This window comes from Bubalus bubalis, chromosome 9 (assembly GCF_019923935.1).
Source record: "Bubalus bubalis isolate 160015118507 breed Murrah chromosome 9, NDDB_SH_1, whole genome shotgun sequence".
Lineage (NCBI taxonomy): Eukaryota > Metazoa > Chordata > Mammalia > Artiodactyla > Bovidae > Bubalus > Bubalus bubalis.
Window position 1 is genome coordinate 50,608,284 of NC_059165.1, and position 22,117 is coordinate 50,630,400.

Sequence of the window (22,117 nt, forward strand, 5' to 3'; positions counted from 1 at the left end):
GCTGGGCTGCCAGGGGTGACTGGTCTCCGTGGATAAGCCCCCATTTGGAGGACATTATGGCAGGTGCCCCCAGCTCCTGCTGTTCATCTGGAGTGGGCTGCTTCTCCAAGGGGCAACTCTATGAACTCAGAACTCCAGGGTGAACATCATCAGGGCCTAACTTACATCACAAAGTTCTGGGGCTCCCCAGGGAGGGGACGGCCAGGGGCCAGTGGCATTCTGTGTCCCTGTGTCTGTCTGAGCTCCCATATCCTGGTAACGCTCTTCTAGAGACATGCTCATTTTTGTCAGTGACCTTCTCACCCTGTAAGCCCTGAAACTAAGCTTATTAATCCTACTTTGGTCTGACCCCATTCACAGCACCAGGGGGACTATTAGCTCTCTTGTTCTGGACCGGAATCTCCAACGAGGACAGCCTGTGATCAAAGTCGCTTGTCTTTTGTGGAAGCCATATGGCTGTATTGACCCATATTGAAGTTGCAGTCAGTGGTAACTCACATCTCTTTTTCATTTGAAAAGAGGACAAAAGGAGAGGAAATAGTCTCATCAATGGACGTTATCCAGGGATCAAGGAGGAAACTATGGGGGTCTGGAGTGAAATGATGATGAAGCAATGGTGGGCTGCTGGCTGTCTCTAGAGCTTCTTATGAGGAGCGGGTTTTCTGCTCTAGGCCACTTCCCTCATTTCTGGTCTTCGTGGCCCTTTGACTTGAGGAAGACTGCAGGGCTCTGGAATCTGGGGTCTGCTGACTGTTGGGCTCCATGGCTACTGACTGCAGTCTGCTCTGGCTCGGCCCACCCCCACCTCTGTGACCTCACTTCCGTTTTCTTCTCAGGCCTGAGCTAACTGTTTCTTCCTCAGGAGTCTTCTCCCAAATGATCCTAGGCTGTCAGGTCCCTCTGTTCATCTGCAGCATCAGCAGAGCACCCTGCACGTTTTCTTATGAGTACTTATTAGAGTGCCATCCTATAATCTGTGGAATTATGGGGTCAATGTTACGAGGACAGGCAGCAGGTGAATGCAGTTCACCAGAGCCCAGCTCTTAGGCCAGAGGGGACACTGAGTACCTATCTGCTTAATGAATGAATGAATACATTACACATCAAAGGGGCCTGTGAGGTCATCTAACTCAACTCTTGTCCTTTCTGCCACATCCCTGCAAATGAGGGGCGTCTCTGTGTTGGAAGCATCTGGGGCTGGGAACTCAGACTCAGGCATGCAGTTTACTCCACCCCTGGACTCCTCACATGATCAGAAAGCTCTTCATGTTTGCAGACCCTTTACAGCCATGTTTCCACATTCCTATGGCTTCTTCCTCCTGTCTGCCTCTTTACCACACACCATCATCTCCACATCAACATCCCACCCAAGACCTACTCCAAATACCACTGTGATCCAAGTTTTCTTCTTGCCCTATACGATCCCTGTAACTATTACGAGGCTGTGGGCTCCACAAGGGCAGGGCCCACGTTGTCCCTGTGCCCTGCTGCATCCTCAGGACCTAGCACAGAGCCTGGCACAGGACAGGCACGCATGAGATACCAGATGGATGGAAGCCTGACTGCCAACTTTGCCTGTCTTTAGAGACTCTTTGGGGCTTCCCCGGCAACTCAGCAGTAAAGAATCTGCCTGCAATGCAGGAGACGTGGGTTCAATCCTTGGGTCAGGAAGATCCCGTGGAGGAGGGCATGGCAACCCACTCCAGTATTCTTGCCTGAAGGATTTCATGGACAGAGGAGCCTGGCGGGCTACAGTCCATGGGGTCGCAAAGAGTTGGACATGACTTAGTGATTGAGCACGCATGCAGAAAATCTTTAGTTACCAGGGGAAGAAAAGGGGTTAGTGGCTGCAAAGTGATACATACGCAGATGACTCGGTTGGGTGACCCGATGCTAGAGCCAGGGGGTGAGATGGAAGTTTCAGACGTCCGCCGATGCTGTGGGAGAGAGGAAGGCAGAGGGTGAGAGGCTGCGCCTGCTGCTTGGTGGGGCGGGGAGATGGGGTATAGTTCTTTGGGACACATTAGTAATACTAGAGCACTCTCTAGCTCTTTCTGTACTACCTCTTTATAGTCTGCCTTTTAAATCAATGTCTGACTGTGAATGAAAGTGGAAATGCACAGGACCTTACGCGATTGGACAGAATTTGTTTTTCAAGTATTTTTAACTGGCCTGTTAGATAGTAGTAAGAGTCGCTCAGTCATGTCCGACTCTTTGTGATCCCATGGACTGGAGCCCACCAGGCTCCTGTCCATGGAATTCTCCAGGCAAGAATAATCTACTCATAAAAACTTGTCATTTTGGCTTATCCCAGTCAATAATGTATTTACTTTAAATGGATAAAACTGGTTAGCCTCATTCTTTAGCAGTTTGTTTATACAAAATGGAAAGGTAGGTTAAATGCCGCATAATTTGCACAATATGTTGATTCTTTTTATAGTGTACCCATTGCAAAATGACAGCAACCTAAGTGAGAAACTTAAAAAATCTTTCTCTGAACAATGGCAATGTTGGATTAATGGCTCCCTTAACAGAAAAGCACTGTGTTCATCTTTGGTGTGTTTAAGCGAGTGGTAGCAAGTGTGGTTAAATAGTAAACAAATTGGAAATCAAGGTTCACTGGTAAACTATGTGATTTTAGGCATCTCGAATTCCTGATCTGTGAAATGAGGGGCTTGTCTTAAGGACTGCTACATTCCCTTCAGGATCTCTCATCCTACAAGTTAAAGCCACTAGGGAAGGCCCTAAAGCTTTCTAAGTTGGACTACCCGGCACTGCTTCCCAAACGTAGATCATGGACTAGTGTGTCTCTGGGGAGATGAATTTAGGAAAAAATTTGATAATACTGAGTCATAGAGTGAGAGAATAAAATGTAAAATTCTATTTCAATCCTCTTGGTTAGATTAAGGAAGAAATCTTAATTTGGTCCTAATACATTTCAATAACAATTGCTAATTCTGTTCCCCAACTCTCTCCCCCACCATTTTTTTTTAGAAAAAAGAAAGTACAGGCAACATGATTAACTAAAATTTCTAGAGTTATTCTTCCAAAATATTTCATTTTCAATGAATTTATTTTAGGGTTGCCTTCTATTTATAGAAAGCAATACTGATTTTCCACTGGATGATACAAAGTCTCATTTTAAAATAAGTTTGATTAACTAAAAAGGAGTAAGTGATTTCAACAAAAAAAGAAGTACATGATGATATAAGTGGTACACAGATACAGCAAAAAGCATCAGGTTTGTAGACAGGTAACTGAAATTTGAGAAATGCCAACAAAGAGAAGGAAATTGTGGAAGAAAAGGACAAATATGTCTTCTTACACCTTAAAAAGGAGAGGCCTTGGAAGAAATTGGGGAAAAAACTCAACAGCTCAAAAAAATTTGCATCAATAAACCAGCTCTTTCACAAATGGAACAGACGAGATGGCAAAGGATATAGTTTAACCAGCTGGTCAGAAACTGTACACATACATTTTTAGTTGAGATTCCAGCAGGTAACTTTCACAGCGTCCCAACAGCCAAGTTAATACCGGGGGACCAGGGTGGAGAGACACTTTAGAGGTCATCGGGGGCCCCCAACACACACCCCAGGGCTCCCCTCCACAGCATCAAGGACTCAGGAGCTGTGCCCCACCCCTCCCGCAGTCCTAGGATCAAGAACCCAGATTCATGGGCCTTCCTGGCACTTGTCAGCACACGGTCATTCAGAGGGACACAGGACCTCAGCTGCTCCAGCATGTGTCTGGGGAGGCTGGCTGTGCTCCTGCCTGGCTGCATGACTGCAGGACAGTCAACACCCTCTTTAAGGCCCTGGTTTTCTCACAAGCAAAGTAAAGATACAATTCCTTACCCATCTGCCCTGCGGGATTAAAACAAATCAGAGGGTGGCTGTGGAGACGCCTTGCAAACTGTCAACTTCTGTGACAATTTTAATCACTATTATTAATGAATGAATGACTTTAGGCTGGGGGAAAACCATGGCATCTGTGCCTCATAGACGCCACCATCCTGGTGAGTAATAAGAAGGGTGTAGCCTCGCCCCAGAAACATGAAAAACTCATATTCATACAGTGCTTTACAGTTTTCAAAGTGCTCTCACATCCAATGTCCTAATCCCTCCAAAACCTCCGTGAGGTGGATGTTACTGTTAAGGAAATCCAAGGATACAGGCACACATTTGAAAGTGTGCACACTGAGGCGTGATTCTCTAGCAAAGCGCAGTGCCTCCAACCTGGGACTAGAAGTAACTGGTTTGGTATCATCACCACCTTTGCTTACCTTTAACTTCTTCTCTGCCCGGGCTGCCTGCTTGCAGATGGGGTGCCAGACCTCAGAACCTAAGGGACCAGGAAAATAATAAAAATTTCAGACCTTTCACACCCATCAGAATCCTGGGTTTCTCCTCATGCCCACCTCCATTTACTCCCCTGTCAGCACATGTGCCCCACAGCAGCCAGGAGGACCCCCTTGGTTTTCCGGGATCTCAGCTGCAACGTCGCTCCAGCCACCCACACTCTCTCTGCCTGTTCACGCCCTGCCCTCCCCAAGGTCCACATCTCATATGACATCCTGTGAAGCTTCTTACCTGCCAGCTGCGAGTGACTTGGCTCTCCTCTGTGATCCGTCATTCTCTGTATCATTCCCAGCACATATGGCCTTAAAACATAGTAGCTTGTGGATTTATCACCCCAACTAAATTAAGAGATCCTTGTGGGTGGGAGCTGAGCTTACTTCATTACTGGGTCTCCCACAGCATCCAGCATGGGGCTTTGCTCTCAGCAGAGGCTCTGTACATGTTTGTGGGGTGATGAGATGAGTGGACGATTGGCAGTGAGTGACACATAGCAGGTGGTCAATAAATATTTGTCGAATGAATGAATGGCAGTGGAGGTGAGATAAAGGGACAGCCTGTATGAACTCCAGCCTTCCTCTCTTCAGAGACTTAGGGCAGTCTACCAGAGCTATCACATTCAAGGGGAGGAGGTGTCATGATGTATATTCTGCTTCAGAGCAGAGTCTTGACCTGCTAAATCCTAAGAGACTTCAGACTCCTCAAATTTAGTATATTCGGCTGCCCATGTTTTCTTGTGTAGGGGGGGGGGAGTCCAGTTGGCCAGGCCCCGACCGGACAGGCCTATTTGGAAAGGCATGAGCAACAGGTGGCCAGTCACGTGTTAAGAAGAAGCCCCAAATATCACACATTCCCCAAAGAAAGGACAGGTGTCCTGGATTAGAAGGAAAAATAGGAACATGTTATCCCTCTGGTGCCACTGTTCCTGTAATCAACCCTAAAAGGAAAGGAGCCAGCAAATGGCTAGATTCCTGAGCTCCCAGATGGCATTTGTTTGTCTGACTTTGTTTTTAGAATATCTTTTCCATTACAGTTTGTTGCCTGGAACCACTAGGGCTGGAGACTGAGGAAGTGACAGCGGGTAGTGTAAGGCTGAACAGTGAGGTGGAGACAGGAGGGGCCCAAAGCAAGCAGCCCTTCTGGGCTCTGCTCCGTCCCAGTTTCTTCATCTGAGTAACAGTGAGGTAGGCTTTGGAGGGTCTGAGACATTATTTTCACCTCAAAAATTTGAATTCCAGGGCCAGTTTTGTCACTTGAGGGATAGGGATCTGATTCTTGTTTGCTGATGTTTGCAGGTGTTTGCTTGCTGATGCTAAATGGTTCTACATGAGTGTATTTCCTCCCAATGTAAAGTGCAATGGCTCTCGGAACCCAGTAGGGGGACTCTGGGTCTGCAGCTGGAGCCAGCGATCTCAGGGTGTGTCCACTACCAAGTGATGGGTGGGGACCCCAGCTTTGGGAATAATTAGAGAGAGCATTTCCGGGTCCTCTCTGAGTTGCCTCTGAATCCACCAGGGGTTGTTTATTGCAGTGGTTCTGGCAGGAAGCACATGTTACAGTCATTGTAGGAAATGGATGAGGGGGACACAGATGTCTCGGAAGGTCATGAGATTAAGTGAGAGAGGCACAGGGAAGGTAAAGGGTCAGACGGAGGTTCTCACGGGGGAAATGAAGCGCAGAGGGAACAGGTCAGACTAGATGATCTCTCCAGGCCACAGACATATCTGTTCTGAAATAAGGCCGAGCCACAGTTGGCTTCAGCATTCTGCATACAGGAAAGCAGATTTTCATAGGTAGTGTGTGTGTGTGAAGGGGGAGGGAGGGGTCAAAAGGAAGAAATAAACTGTAATTAAATAGTTATAATCTTTAAAAATTAAAAACAATTTTGAAATTTTTAAAAATCAGAAGTTTGGGTTTTGGCAGTATATCATTTAAATTAAAGAGGGAAGGGGGACTTTCCTGGTGGTCCAGGGAGACTCTGTGCTCCCAGTGTAGGGGGCCCGGGTTTGATTCCTGGTCAGGGAACTAAATTCCACATGCCGCAACCAAGACTGGGCCCAGCCAAACAAACAAATTTATATATATATATATATAATATAAATAAAGAGAAGGGATTTGCTGGAGTTAGTGGCAAACTTAGATAAATGAAGGTAAGAAAAGATGATTTGTTCATAAAGACCTCTGTGAGATTATGGTCTGCATATGTCATCAGTCAATAGGTTTCTTCCTAAAATAGTACCTGATGCAGATGAATGAATGACTGGTTGGAGCCTGTCTTTGTATTTTTTTAAAAAAACAGAGACAGACTGATATGTGCCCACAGGATAATGGTGACCAGGATGGTGAGGGGACCCAAAATTAGGCCTTAAAGCAGGGTCTTCTCCATGGAGAAGAGGAGACGTAACAGAAAGGAGGAAAAGACTTTTGAATATTTCAAGGCCTCTCCAGGGGAAGAGAGATTAACTTGCTCAGTGAGTCTTACAAAGTAGAACAAGGATTAAGGGCAGGGGAGTGGGAGGTACAAGGTACTGGATATAAGACAGGATCAAGGTTGTATTGTACAACACAGGGAATATAGACAATATTTCATAACAACTGTAAATGGAAAATAGCCTTTCAAAATTGCAAACAAATGAATTAAAAGACTTTCAAAAATTGAAAAAAAAAAAAGTATTAAGGGCAGAAGTTTCAGGGAAGGAAAATTGAACCTTTAAAGACTGAATGGGTTCACTCAGAGAGTGAGCCTCCTGTCCCTGGCAGTATTCAAGCACACATTGGGTATATAATTGCTCAGCAGGGACATTTTTGAGGAGACACATCATGTGGTCCTAATAGATGTTTATTATCTCTCCAAACCCTTAGAAATTCTGCTTCCAACTTAACAGGCACCTCTGTACAGAAAAAAAAATAATTTTCCCTATTCAACAATCTGGACCAGAATGTAGGTTCTGCAAGGAGCAGGATTCACATTTGTTTTATCTACGGACAAACCTGAAGGGACCACAGATTCTTAATAAATACTGAATGAATGAAGAAACAAAAGAAACATGATACTCTATTTTAGGCAGTTGAATTCTCTGAACTGGACTCAGAGATTTGGATAACTGGTATAGTCTAAACTCTGATCTGACAGCTACAATTCCACATTGAGTGTCTGTAAGATTTAGTAGATTAGGGCTTGTTAAAATGGGACCTGTGGACCACCTGTCCAGCAGCCTGGTGAAATGCAGAATCCGACCACTCCCGCCCTGCCCCCAAGAGTTTCTGAAGTCAATTTTCTAGAGGGGGGCCTGGGAATCTGCAGTTTTAACAAGCTCCCTAGGTGATTTTTGATTCTAACTTGGAGAACCACAAGGCTAACTATCAGTTTATACTTCAAATCTGTTCCCTTGGAATGTCATGGGGTAAAGAAACCAATGTGACACGACAGAACTAACTTGCAAGACTTCAACACCGTTAGTTAGACTAGTGATGTCACGAGTCACTCTCTCATCCTCTGAGACTATCAGCCACAATTCCAGATTCTGCAAATGTTATGGAAGTGAAAGATTAGCTATTTATGATTCAGCTGACTCAGAGTCAGAAATCTAAATCTCTAAAACTGTCCCTCAGCCGAGCAGTAAGGCTGTTCTGAATCCCTAGCAGAGTCAGCGTTCAGTCTTACCTCTCTGACTGGTTACAATACACCTCACCCCTGTAACATTTTGGCTTATTTAAGCTTTGGGGACCCACCCACATCTCTGCCAGACCTGTAAATTCAATTTGTTAACATCTTTCTTTTTTTTTTTTTTGCATTAGTGGAGATTTATAAAACCCAAAGCTGGAGCTGGTGCCACAGTCTTCCAGAAGCCCAGCCAGGCTTACAGATGCAGCAGGGACTGAAACTGGCCCACCTGAAGGTTCTGTTTGGCAAACACAATGTTTTTATTTTAAAGTATTTTTGCATATGAATGCCCTTAGACCCTGCAGGAGGCCAGGGACCCTCCCTGCTGTCTGCCTCCCTGCCCTTCTCACTCATTTAAGCAGGCATTTGAGATTTCAGCCCCTGATCCCAGCCAAACTGTTAGGTTCCTTCTCTGGATTGTAACAAGTGAGGTTTCTGAGTTCCATCTTTATGTTAGAAGCACTATTTCTGTGAAACGGCCTTGCTGGGACCTTGGAAAGGCTCCTTTAAAATCCCCACTCAGATAAACAAGTATGGCATATCCATAAAATAGAATATTATTCAGCTGTAAAAAGGAAGGAGACACTGATGCATGGTACAATGTGGATGAACCTGGAAGACATTATGCTAAGTGAAAGAAGCCAGACACAAAAGCCCACATCTATATGAAATGCCCCAAATATGCCATCCGAAGACAAAGCAAACTGGTGGCTGCCAGGGGCTCAGAGGAGGGGAAATAGGGAGCAATTGCTTAATGGCTGCGGGTTTCTTTTTGGGGTGATGACAATGTTTTGGAACTAGATTGAAGCAGTGGTTGCACAGCATTGTGAATGCACCAAAAGCTACTAAGGTGTTCACTCTAAAATGGGTAATTTTATGTATGTGTATACCATGGGGTCGCTAAGAGTCGGACACGACTGAGTGACTTCACTTTCACTTTTCACTTTCATGCATTGGAGAAGGAAATGGCAACCCACTCCAGTGTTCTCGCCTGGAGAATCCCAGGGACAGGGGAGCCTGGTGGGCTGCCGTCTACGAGGTTGCACAGAGTCCGACACGACTGAAGGGACCTAGCAGCTGCAACAGCAGCATACTACCTCAACTTAAAAAAATTCCCCACGCCCACCACTAGGGGACGCTTCTGTAGACCAAAGGACACTGTTCACTTGTTACCAAGGGTTCTAGTCTTAGCAAGAGGAGAACGGGGAGTCAGCCCTTTTGTTGAATTTGACATGTAGTAATAACAACTGAGTGAGTGAGTGAAGGTTCCTCAGCCGTGTTGGACTCTTTGTGACTCGTTGCCACTGTAGTGCACCAGGCTCCTCTCTGTGGGATTCCCCAGGCAAGAATACTGGAGTGGGTCCCCCTTCCCCTCTCCAGAGGATCTTCCCAATCCAGGGGACGAACCCAGTTGTCCCTCATTGCAGGCGGACTCTTTACCATCTGAGCCACCAGGGAAGCCCAGTAACAACAGGATCATCATTATATTCTTGGCCACTGGGAAATCTTCACCATATATGAGGCAGTTTATACATTATTTAATGTAATATTCCTCAAAGGTTCAATCCTGGTTATGACACCTACTAGTTTCATTGCCTAGAGCAGGGCAGTGACCGCTCTGTGCCTCAGTTTCCCCATCTAGAACATAGAGACAGTTATAGTACCCGCCTTGTACATCTGCTGTATGGATTAATGCGTTAATACGTGTAGAGCTCTGAGAACAGTGTCCGCCAAGAGCAGGCACCATGTAAGTGTCAGTTGTTGCTGCTTTTTTTTTTTTGTCGAACCCCGTTGGCCAGGATCTAGTTAGGGTGAGGGGAAGGGAGTAATGGGGAGACCTGCAGGGGGTGCGTGGTGCTTACTCTCCTCCTCCCAGAGCTGGCACCTGGCTGGGCGAGGGGCACGCAGCAAGCAGAGGGCTGGTTGGGCAGGTGCAGTCACTGAGCAGAAGCCTGGCTTGGCGGCCAGCACACCTTCTGGAAGGCTGGGCTGGTGCCCAGGGATGAAGGCACTGGGGAGAAGTGGAAAAGACCAGTTTGCCTGGGCCTGACATGATCAAGTAGGCCTGAAGCTTAATGAAAAGTGTGGAGGAAAGTGCTTGGCCACCATGATGCTGGTTGCCACAGAGGCGAGTAGGCAGCACAAGGGAAAGAGAATGGGCAGCCTGGAGGCGCCTAGTAACTCACAGGATGCGAACAATAGTAATAGCGCTGTAATTCAAGTGTATTGAGTGCTTCGTCTGTGTCAGGTGCTAAGTAGTCTTATTATTCTTATTGTTATAAATAGTACTTAGAGACTGCCTGTGCCAGACTTTATGTTACATACTTTACAACAATAGTAACTGAGTAAAAAGTAATAATGATCCCTAACATACGCTGAGCCCTATGCTAGGTATTGATAATGATGATAATGTTAACAGCAGCCAGCATTTATCAGTCATGGCTCGGGGGAATGGCCCTTCTGACGTGACTGGGTGTGTACCACGAGCTTGGGCTGGTGGGCTGGTGGTGGCAGGTTTGATGGGACGGCTTTTCTGTGTACTTGTTCATTTAATCCTCACCAGAGCCTGGTAAGATAGGGCCTGTGGTTATCAGTGTTTTAAGAGAGGGAAACTGGAGTTTGGAGGCTTAGATGTTTTCCCTGTTCACCTATTGTTGCCTCCCCGCCTGTGTCCACATGTGCCCAAAGCTAGGCTCCCTGGCATCACTTTGGGGCTTCTCTGCTGAACTGGGCAGGAGATGCTGCCTCGCTGCTCCCACAGTGCCCAGGGGCTGGCCACACCCTCCTTCCCCTGACAGGCAGGCAGTCAGCCTGGATCCGCACAGGGGAAGCCGCACACAATAGGAGCAGGGAGAAGACCCACCTGCTGCCCCCTGTGCGCCCCTCAACCCAGCTGGGCTGCTCCTGGACACTCCCAAGTCTTGTGAGCTCATCAGTCCCCTTTTACCTGACGTCATTCGAGTTGAATTCCTGCCACCTAAGAAGTCCACACCAATAAAACATCTCATTGAGCTAAAACCCGAGTATCTGACAAGTTCTTGACTTCCCCAGCAGGCAATTTTGTTTCCTAGAAAATAGAGGAAGCAACCAGGGAAATTGCTACTCTAGACCTAATTCTGACCAACGTGGACAAATTGGCTGGCGAAGTTGATGTGACATGTAACTGGCGAGAAAATGGCCACGTCGTCTCGAGTTTGTGGTGCAAGGAGCAAGTTGGAAACAGACTATACACGTACAAGTCTTAAACTACCACGCTATAATATTTTCTATATGATTCAAGATGTTTGGTAACCCTAAATATCTAAAAAAAATTACAGCTCATCAAAAATTAAAATGTACTCTATTTAAAATGAAATATGCTTCGAAGACTCAGACTTGAGGAAATATCAATTTAGTACAGTTAGGCTATGTTTGAAGAGTCTAAAATTATGTAGCAGGATTGGGGAAACATAAGATTTAAAGTTTTTAAGCATGACTCCTACAACCTAAGCTGTCAGTAGAGAGATTCAATTTAAAATAACACTGCTAAACTACTAAATTAGAGCAACCAATGTTTCATTAGTGCTTTTTAAAGTGTGGTTTGATGAGATGTGGAGACGATGACAGAGGGCTGGTGTTCCACCATCTATCATGATGGGCGGCCCTCTCTTGAACAATCTATGAGCTCAGGGCACCTCTTATGAGGTACTTGTCAGAGGGAAATGAGGCCTCAGCTAAATATCAAAGGCTTCTCCAGCTGAGCCAGAAAGACACACCTCCTCGTACCAGGACCTTATATCATCTAAACTGGAAAAAAAAAAAAAAGTTATCTGAAACAGAGTCAGTTTTCCAAGAGAAGTGTATGGTGTAATTACCAAAGCATTCAGGGCTCTGTTTGGGATTTGCATTAAAACAGAACTAAAGCTTTTTTCACTTTACTTTGAGCCATAAACAGCTCTGAAAAGTTGATAAAAGCCACACACCCTATCCTTAGAGAAACGCACCCATAAGCAAACTCCGGCAAGCAATGTCAGGGGGTTTATTGAATTCAGAAGGCCAACTGTGAACCACAGGTTAAGAATTCTGATGATAAGTGGAAAAAATGCCTCTAACAAAGCAAGACAGGCTAGCTAACCTTGGCTCAGAGATGTAACTTTTCTAAACTTTCTTGTTCTCTGAACTGAAGATATGAATAACTTTCAATTCACAGGGTTTGAAGGATAAAATGAGATACTGCATTTAAAACTCAGAAATGTACTGGCACACAGTAAGTGCTTAGCAAATACCAGCTGATGGCATTTATTCTCATTATTGTTAGGACCTACGATTTGTTACAGTGTTTTTCCTTAGCAGCAAGATTTGTCCTAGGATTCTGTGAGTGATTTCCTGCCTGGTGTGCTTTAATTAAATATACAAATGATAGCAGAGACCTATTTAAAAACATACAGCTGAAATCCAATGTTTCTAGTGTTATTCTCTGTCTCAGGTCCTCAGAAAAGGAAAGCATTTAGTGTAGACAGAAGGAGAGAAAAAGGCCCATCTTTCCTTTTTCTGGGGCACAGGCACAAGAATAAGAGCAAAATCTATCTCACGAGCCACATTTTGGGTTTAGAAAAACTCCCTCTAATCTAGCAACTGTATGCAACTTCTGTGATATTTGTATAAATTTTGCCCATAACCCGCAGCATTTTGGCAAACATTTGCTGGACAAAACCGGTGACCTAATTTCTTGGTGAAGCCCAAATGAAGGGTTTGGACAACAAACAGATTAGAAATCTGGCATCTTTACAAAAAGACTTTAAAGATGAACCCACAACAGAACATGAAACAAATGAAAGAAAACTTGCTCTTGTCCCCTGGGGCCCCGGAAGTTCTTATCCAGACAGATGTCAGACCTCTCCCAATTAGAGCCCATCAGAAAGCCATCACACAGTAATTAAAACACAATCAAACTGACCCAAATGTCCTCCTGAGTAACACAGTTGCCAGTAACATAGTGTCCTGCCACGGGGATGACAAGACTGGGTTTATAAGCTTTGCAGGCTTCCTAACCCACCCTCCTATGTGCACACTGTTTTATGGGGCACTGAGCATCCTCACATTCACCCTGTCCTTTAATATTCTGGAGGCCCTCGCTTGCTGTCTGTGCACGGGGTAGGTGGGCCTGTCTTGGTTTCTCCACCACATAAAGCTTCCTCCCGTTTGGGCCTTTGCACCTGCTGTTCTCTCTGCTTCCACACTCTTCCCTCCCCTCTGTACCCTCCCACCTCCTACTCAACATCAAGATCTGGGCTTGAACGTTCCCTTCAGCAGCAGAGCTTCGCCAGACCTCCCAGACTAGATGAGGAGCCTTATAACATACTCCAGTTATTTCCAAGCTTCCCCGTCATAGTCTTATCACAGCTTGTCCCTGGATGTTTGCACTTCTGTTTGATTAAGTCAGTCTTCTGCTCCTGATAGTAAACTCCACCACCGAAGCCAGCATCCTGCCTTGTTCATCTCTGGGCACCCAGCACATAACAGAGAGCCTGGCACAACCATGACCTCAGTGTGAATGTTTGAATGAAAGACAGTGACAACTTCCTCATTTTACAGGTGAAGGAAGAGACCTCAGACAAGGAAGTTATTCTCAAGGTCACAGCTCCTTAGCGGAAGTGCTTATGCCTGGACCCAGGAGTCTTCTGAACTGGTCCCCACCACTCCTGTGCTGCCTGGGAGGACAGTGTTCTTGCCATTTCTGGGAAAGATCATTTTGAGTCTTGGTACCCTGCCCAGGGAGGGTGTCCAAGGCGATCACAAGCCCAGTTCCCAGTGGAAGCAGAAGCCCCTGGTGGCTGCCACCTCTGAGATGCCCATAGCCCAAGTCAGCAGGACTCCAGCAGTGGATGGCCCGGACCCCCTCATTCCAGGATCACTCAGCATCCCTCGAGGCAGGTCCCTGAATGCCCTGCAATTACTCCCACTCCCAGGAGCCAGGGAAGTAGGGAAGGGGATAATTAAGGAGGAGGGTGACAAACCCTTCTTTATCACCAAGAATATCTCCACCTCCTGGAGACATTTGTGCACTCTCTCTCCTGATCACAAAGCTACTCACTTCATCACTTAACTCTTTCAGCAATCTGTGAAGTTCTGATCTAATGCAGGGCTTGGAAGATACTGGAACAAGAGGATGTAAGCTCCAGGAGGGAAGGGGACTTGCTTACGGCCACATCTCCAGTTGTTAGAAAAGCACTGGATACATAGGCGGTGCTCAGTAGGCATCTGCTGCAGGAGGGAACTAAGAGCTCCCTGCATGTCAGGACCTTGGTGGTGGTGGTTTAGTCCTTAAGTCATGTCCGACTCTTGCGACCCCATGCACTGTAGTCTGCCAGGCTCCTCTGTCCATGGTTTCTCCCAGGCAAGAATACTGGAGTGGGTTGTCATTTCCTTCTCCAGGGGATCTTCCTGACCCAACGATCGAACTCACATCTCCTGTGTTGTCAGGCAGATTCTTTACCATTGAGCCACCAGGGAAGTCCAGGGATCTTACTATATGCTATATTATAGTGACTGTTACTACCTCCTTTTACAGTCTAGGAAATAAGGGTTTAGAGTTTTTAAGAGGTCAAAAACTTACTAAACAGCGGAGCCAGGATTCAAAACACCAAATGGGCAAATATCAGCATTGGGAATTCAGACAGGAAAGGAGAGATCTTAATTTCCAGTGATACGAACATGAGGCCAGTTTCAATACTAGCAAAGGGCTTCACCAGAGAAGGGTGAGAGGAATTTGTTGTTGTTCAGTTGCTAAGTTGTGTCCAACTCTTTGCGACCCCTTAGACTGCAGCATGCCAGGCTTCCCTGTCCTTCACTATCTCCTGGAGTTTGATCAAACTCATGTCCATTGAGTCAGTGATACCATCCAACCACCTCATCCTCTGGGGAGGGGAATACCATGCAGCAAACTTTCAAACCAAGTGCAAAGTCTATTTCTCGGGGCCCATGAAGATACCATGCAGCGTGCTGAGACTCACATGGGCTTCCCATCACATAACACAGGGTACTGCAGTAGGAACCACTTAGGGACCCAGGCACTGAGGGACCGGTGCTTCTGGAAAGAGGGAGCCTAGTCCCTGCAGGGACCTGAGTAGCTGTCAGGGCCTGGGTCCCAGGAGGCAAGATGGGGAGAGCTCTGGGGCGGAAGTCATAAGGCCAGCTTCCCCACCTTTGCCCCTGTACCCTCAAGTTCTCATGCGAATCTCTTCTTCTTTCTGGGGCTCACTTTTCCCTTCTATACAATGAGGACTGTTACTTCACAGCCTAGAGTGACTCCTGGGGTCTATTCACCTCGAACACTCATATGACTATACATACAAGTCAGTGGTTGTAGGGTCAAAGCATCTTAGAAACTGTCCCCTTGCCTAGTCCAGCAAGGAAACCATGTTTTAGCTTTCCTAGCAGATGGTATGAGATTCTGCTGAATAGCTCTGGGCTAGTGGTTCTCAACCCAGGTTGATTATGCCTCCTGGGGCAATGTCTGAGATATTTTTGGTTGTCACAACAAGAAGATGTACATTATGCATTTAGTGGGCAGAGGCCAGGGACGCTACTGAACATCCTGAAATACACAGGGCAGTCTCCACACCAAAGAATGATCTCGCCCCATATGTCAACAGTGCTGAGGTTTAGAAACCAGCTCTAGGCAAAGGGGATTCATTACATCTTGAGGCAACTCCTGGCGTGGGCATGTGTGGCTTGGACAAGCTTGAGAGGAAGCTAAGCTCCTCATAATAGCCTTTCTGACCTTCCATTTGCCTTGCGAGGAAACCAGGAGGAAGGTGTCTCCCAAAGAAATGCCCTCCCCAAGATGACTATTCAAACATCTGCAGATGGCTAGCACAGAAATTCAGCCAACAGTGATCAGCAGTCGAGTGAGTGCACGGGGGTCAATGCCAGGGCTGAGGGGCCAATGTCAGAGGCAAGGTTCTCAGGGAGGTGGCCAATGGCTCAATGCAGGCTGGAGGCGACCAGGTGCAAACAGAAGGCTCCGAGGGTTCAGGGGGGACTAGTGAGCTTGGGTGGGGATTGGGGACATCTGGGGGGCTTTAGAAGTGGGCAATGCCTCTAACTTGGCCTACAATGGTAGGAGCTCTGCGAGTGAAGAGTGGCTACTTGAAGGCACCAGGACCATGAGATCATTTGAGGGTGAACACCATCCCTGCCAGAAGGCCCAGCCTAGCCTGTCCTGCGGAGAAGGCAATGGCACCCCACTCCAGTACTCTTGCCGGGAGACTCCCAGGGATGGGGGAGCCTGGTGGGCTGCCGTCTATGGGGTCGCACAGAGTCGGACACAACTGAAGCGACCTCACAGCAGCAGCAGCAGCCTATCCTGCCCTCCTCTCTCACCTTCTGCTGCACCCGGCCACACTGGCTCCTCTCGGTCTCCCACACTTGCCATTTCTTTACCCGCCCTCCTGCACCCCCACTGCCAAGCAAGAGGCCGGCAGATTCTATGCCCTTAGGTTGGCTAATTCCATCCCTCCCCTCTTTGCCCAGTTAACACTAACTCCTCCTTGGAACCCTGGCCCCTCATCAGGGACCCTCCCAGCCGCCCCTCCCCACCCCATCATGTGCTCTCACAGTTCACACTCCTTCCCACCGTACAACTCATCACAGTTGACAGTTATCTGTGTGACTACTGACCATGGTCCACCTGCCCCGTGGACATCAGAGCCATGGGTATAGGGTTGGGACTCACTGTGGACCCTTCAGTCTGCTGGTAGGTATCCGGGAGTTTTTGAATGGTTGAAGGAATGGTTGCCAGTTGGCTCTGGCAAGCTGAAGTGTTGAGTTTGTTCAAGGCAGATGGAGTCCTCACTGAGAGTGTCTTAAATACTAGGCTGCAGTGTTTGCATCTAATTAGTGGGCCCAGAGGTCTCCCAAAGACCCCTCAACAGGGCTCTGCCAAGAACACTGATGCCTGAGAATGATGGACTGGGCAGAGGAAGGAGGACTGAGCAGTGCCTGGAGACTAATTGGGAGACTGGAGCAGGACTCCTGGGGCCAGAGGGCTGGACCCTGGGAAGTGGCAGAGGAAAAGCAGCTCTGATTAGCTTTTTGGTGACTCTTGGCTCCCTCGCACTCCTTTTGGTCCTTCCTGAGAGGGGCGGCCAGGCAGTGGCCAGGTGTGATGCTCTGAGATGTGGAGGGTGGGGTGGGAGAGGGAGGCGGCGGTAGGCGCTGTGATAGTGCAGACACTCTGCAACCCCGTCATCCTCCTGTTCTCTGACCCCTTGGCCTGAAGGAGCTCAACCTCCCACCTCGAGGCAGAGCCAGGGGAGTCTGCTCAGAGAGAACTGCCAGGGAAGCGGGCCAGCCGAGCAGCGGGGGGAGGCACAAAGGGACGGAAGGCAGATTACATGTCACTTCACATTAGCCACACCGGCAACTTTCCTGAACCACCCAGAGAGGGGTGAATTAATCACAGAGTTGAGGACAAGCCAACAGCACAGACAGCACCGGGACGGAAGGAGGCTCTCTCCTTTCCAGTCATAAGCGGAGAGGAAGGCCTCCCCGAGGGTCGGATTTGCTTACCTGTGAGGTACATCTCCTCCCCCTCGGTGAACATCTGGTGGCAGCGCACACACCTGGCGCAGGTGGGGTGGTAGTGCTTCCCTCCCGCCTACGGGAATAAAAGATAAAAGAGGAGGTCAGCGCTGTGGCGGCCGTCCAGCAGGGCAGGTCGAGTCTAACGTTTCCTGACTCATTAGTGTCATTGGCATCTTCACGGCCCTGAGGCTGGCTGGGATCTACCCAAGGGAGTACCCCAGAACAATCTAAACATCTGCCAGAAGCTTGGTGATTCCATACCATGGGCATCTGAAAGCTTTCAGCGGACCTGCCTGGACACCGTCATATCTATTCCAGCAACGGAAGGGCCAGTTGGAGGCCTCTGGTCCTACTGCCTTATTTCCTGATGAGAAAACAGTCTTACTTTGAGGACATCTCAGCATTTCCCCAACAATGGGCCCTTACTGCCAGTGATTCAAGACATGTTTTAAAGGGATCCTCAGGTTTAATAACACTGAATTCATGGGGGGGGGAAAAAAAGAGAGAGAGAGAGTTCCTTTTCAATCCTCTATCTATTCTTTTTTTTTCCAAGGAGAAAATATCAGTTTGGTCCAGAAGGTAACATCTATCCAAACCTCACTAATCTACCTTTTAGGGCATGAGAATAGGTAAGAGTCTTGAAGCCTCCACTAGAACACCATTTTTTAGTTACTGGCAACATGGCAAGTGATCCTGGTTTTCCTGTTATGTTGCACAAGTTCTCTTATTTGCAAGAGAGCCAACTTGAAGATAAGATAAAGCATTAGGTAAGAATGAATACATGAGGCTCATAGGCATGGCAAAAATGGTGAGAGGGCACAGGACAGACACATTTTGGGGGCTCACTGGGCAAATGAGACCCACAAAGCCAGGACCTGTGAGGAAGTCGCTGACCCCCAGGCCAGTCCCATAACTACTGTGCTTGGGAGCCTCTGCCCCAATCTGGCATTGATGAGCCCCCTTCCCTATTCCCACTTTGTTTCCCTATGCATTATTTCAAGTGAAAATGGAAATGACCTGAAGCTGAGAACTCCTTTTTAGGTGGAAGAAAGCACCTCGGAGAAGGTTGTGACTCAAGGTCCCAATGGAAGCCAGTAGCCACGTGGGAGCTGCTCCCTGGAGGGCAGACAGTCCTGACACCGCAGCCTAACTGAGAGGACCTGACTCACGAGGGCCCTTCCCTGGTGGCTCGAGAACTGCTGTATGGAGGAGCTTCAGGCAGCAATGGGGTTGGAAGGTGGGGCTCATTTTGAAGGTGTATATTTCAGGTTAGGGCAAAGTTTTTTTGGGGGTATGTTGTTGCTGTTGTTTAGTCCCTAAGTTGTGTCCGACTCTTTGCGACCCCATGGACTGCAGCATGCCAGGCCTCCCAGTCCCTCACCATCTTCTGAAGTTCATTCAAGTTCATGTCCACTGGGGCAGCGATGCCATCCAACCAACTCAGCCTCCCTTTTGGGGGGATATGCTTGGGGCAAATTGATGGATACTGGGTATTGTTAAAGGACCCCTCCCCAGCCATCACTTGGTCTGATGCTAATAGGCTCCTTCCAATTCAAAAATTGTAGGGACTTCTAGCCATCATTGGTTAAGGCTTTGCCTTCCAATGTAAGGGAGGGGGTGGGTGTGGGTTTGAGTTCCATGACTGGTGAGGGAGCTAAGATTTCACAGCCAAAAAGCCAAAATATAAGAGCAGAAGCAATACTGTAACAAATTCAATAAAGACGTTAAAAATGGCCCACATCAAAAAAATCTTAAAAATATTGTATTATAATTGCATAATGCTAAGGCTTATCTCCAAATCTTGTGTGTGTGTTTGGGGCGGGGGGTAGTTGGGCATGGGTTTATCTATTTGGGAGATACTTGATTTATTCTAAAAATTAAGCAAATGGATGGAAAGGGCAGGCTTTTTAAAAAAGAAAAAAAATCCCAAATCCCCCCCCTTTTTTTTTTGCCGTCTTGGTTGTTTGTACAGCTCCCACTAATGAGAGAATGTCCTTATCGTCACCCAAGCAAATGGTGTTCAAACTCTGGAAGGACCTGCTATTTTCCCAAGCTGAGATGTCGTGGGACTGATTCTCCCATACCATGACAGGGATAATCGTTTTAATTAGTAGTCTCTTCCTACTTTGTGTCTCTTTATCATTTCAATTATAGATCTGTTTCTAGAATGGCAACAGTGGGTTGGCAAAACTGAAGCTGGCATCTTCCTAAATGTCACACCCCAGCACCCTGCTCTAGCCGAAAGAGGCTCTGTGCACATCTCAGAAACTCTGCCAAGGATGGCACGGAAGCCACCTGAAGGAGTGGGAGGGAGGCCACATAGCCGCTGGTGCCAGCACAAGGGGAACCAGTCAGGGGGATAAGATGAGACATTCTGTTAGCAAGCCAAAGTCCAGAACACAGTGTTCAGGACAAAGAATCAGTAGCTGGAAAATGGGCCCCCTTGGCGAGGACTGAGAACCCCAGCAACATGAGGCAGGCAGCATAGGACCCCAGGGCTGTGATTCTCCCTAGCAAGGACACAGACCAGCAAGAAGGAGTGTGGTCGGCACTCAGCATGCTGAGTTCTGTCACTGAGGAAGGGACTGTGGGGTGGCCTGGGGTGGGAAGGGGACACGGAATTTAATTAAGTGCCTACTGTGTACCCAGAAACATACCGGGGCCCATAGCAGGAGGCTGTTGTTTTGGTCTGGCTGACAGCCTTCCTCCTTCCTCCAGAAACAGCATCAAGCTTTTCCTGGGTGGGAATGACTACCCGTTCCCCATGTCAATCCATGTGGTTATTCCAACGCTATGCTCACAGTGACTGGTCTGGAGAAGGGCCTGAGGTTCTCCAGTGAGAGCCAGTTCCAGGATGCTTGCCGAGCTATTAGGAAAGAGAAAGCTCTCCTTCCACTGGAAATGCTGGCGGACGATTTCCACATCATACAGGAAAGAGATAAAGCCAACCCAGAAGAAAGTTGCGCCAAGAGGGCAAGATATTCAAACACATTTTTGTGAGTGCTGGATCCAGCTGTGCCTGAAGCAAGGACGACTCCTGGGTTTTTCACTATGGGAGTTGATAAATTTCCTTTTTGGTCTGAGGTAGTTTCTGAGTATAGTTTCTGTACTTGCAAGCAAGACAGTCCTGACTAGCTATAAAGGAAAACACACTCCTGTGTTTGTCCCTTACTCTCAGACCACTACCACACTCATAATACTTCTGACACCAGATGTGTGGGTTTGTTCCTCTCCCACACCAAGCAGGTCTCTGTGACACCAGCTGAGTGTCCTGTAATTTAATTGATTCTGATGCTCTACCTGGACAGAGTGTCAGACCCCACAGGTTAAGGGCTCAGACCTGTCTCCCCCACATCACTGTCTCCCCTAACCCCAATTTAGATAACAGTCAGTAAGTCCCAGGTTGTCACCTATCTCTGACTGACCAGCATTAAACTGGGGTTCCCATGACCCCCATCTAGGGTTTATTAATTTGTTGGAATGGCTCAAAGAACTCAAGAAATAGTTATGTTTACTGGTTTGTTATAGAATGATAGAGATGAACATTCAGACAGAAGAGGTTCAAGGTATATGGGGAGGGGCATGGGGCATCCATGCCCTCTCGCTGCGTACCACTCTCCCAGAACCTCGGGTGTTTACCCACCTGGACACTCTTTGAACCCTGTGCTCGCGGGATGTTCACAGAGGCTTCCTTATGTCAACAGGATCATCACTAACTCAAGTTCTAGGCCCTTTCTCCTTCCCAGAGGATGGGAGTCGGGGCTGAGAGCTTCAAGCTTCTAATCATGGCTTGATCTTTCTGGTGACCGGCCCCCGCCCATGAGTGGCCTCATTAGAACAAAAGATGGTCCCATCGCTCAGAAATTTCTGAGGGGTTTAGGAGTTCTATGTTCAGGAACTGAGATCAAAAACCAAAAGTTAGAACAAAATATGCTCCTCATGTTCTTATCACTTAGGAAATTACAAGGGTTTTAGGAGCTCTGTGCCAGGAACCAGGGGCAGAAACTATTATATATATTTTCCATGATTTCACACTGGCATATCTACTAGGAGTTAAATAACAGTAGTATTCTCCATTGATAGATAAAGACTCTAAGACTCAAAGAAAGACTTGCTTGGTTTCATGGCTAGAAGAGATAAAACTCGAATTCAAGTCTGTTTAACTCCAACTGTGTATTTTCTCGACATCCCACTGTGTCAGTGGCCCTGGAGAACTGAGAGCTGTGGGCACTGGTGTGGAATACAGGAGGCTGGAGTCCTAGGTATCAGCTCTGTCTTTACCAGAAATACAGCATATGACTTTGGAAAGAACCACATGTCTCAGGGCTCACTTTTCTCATCTGTAAAGCAAGGAGGGTGAACTAGTTGACTGGCAAAAGTCTCTTCCAGATCTAAGGAAAAAAAAAAAAATCAATACATCCAAGATGCTAATGGAGCCTCATACAAATGGAATCAATGGAAACCCAGTCACAAGAGCTGCCCAAGAAGAGGGGGCTCCAACAATGCTGAATGACAGTAACACTTGGGGGAA

At 47.3% G+C, this 22,117-nt stretch overlaps 1 protein-coding gene across 8 annotated transcripts in view; it reads right to left on the bottom strand.

Moving 5' to 3' along the window:
* ABLIM3 (actin binding LIM protein family member 3) overlaps window positions 1–22,117 on the bottom strand; it is a 137,958-nt gene that overhangs the window by 29,668 nt on the left and 86,173 nt on the right. For all 8 annotated transcript variants that reach the window (XM_025292448.3, XM_044947494.2, XM_044947493.2 and 5 more), the window contains 3 exons: window positions 17,572–17,659; window positions 4,283–4,341; window positions 1,866–1,937 (listed from right to left, as the gene is read on the bottom strand). In XM_025292448.3, coding sequence (XP_025148233.1) covers window positions 1,866–1,937; window positions 4,283–4,341; window positions 17,572–17,659 — 219 coding nt within the window. The remainder of the gene's footprint in view (window positions 1–1,865; window positions 1,938–4,282; window positions 4,342–17,571; window positions 17,660–22,117) is intronic.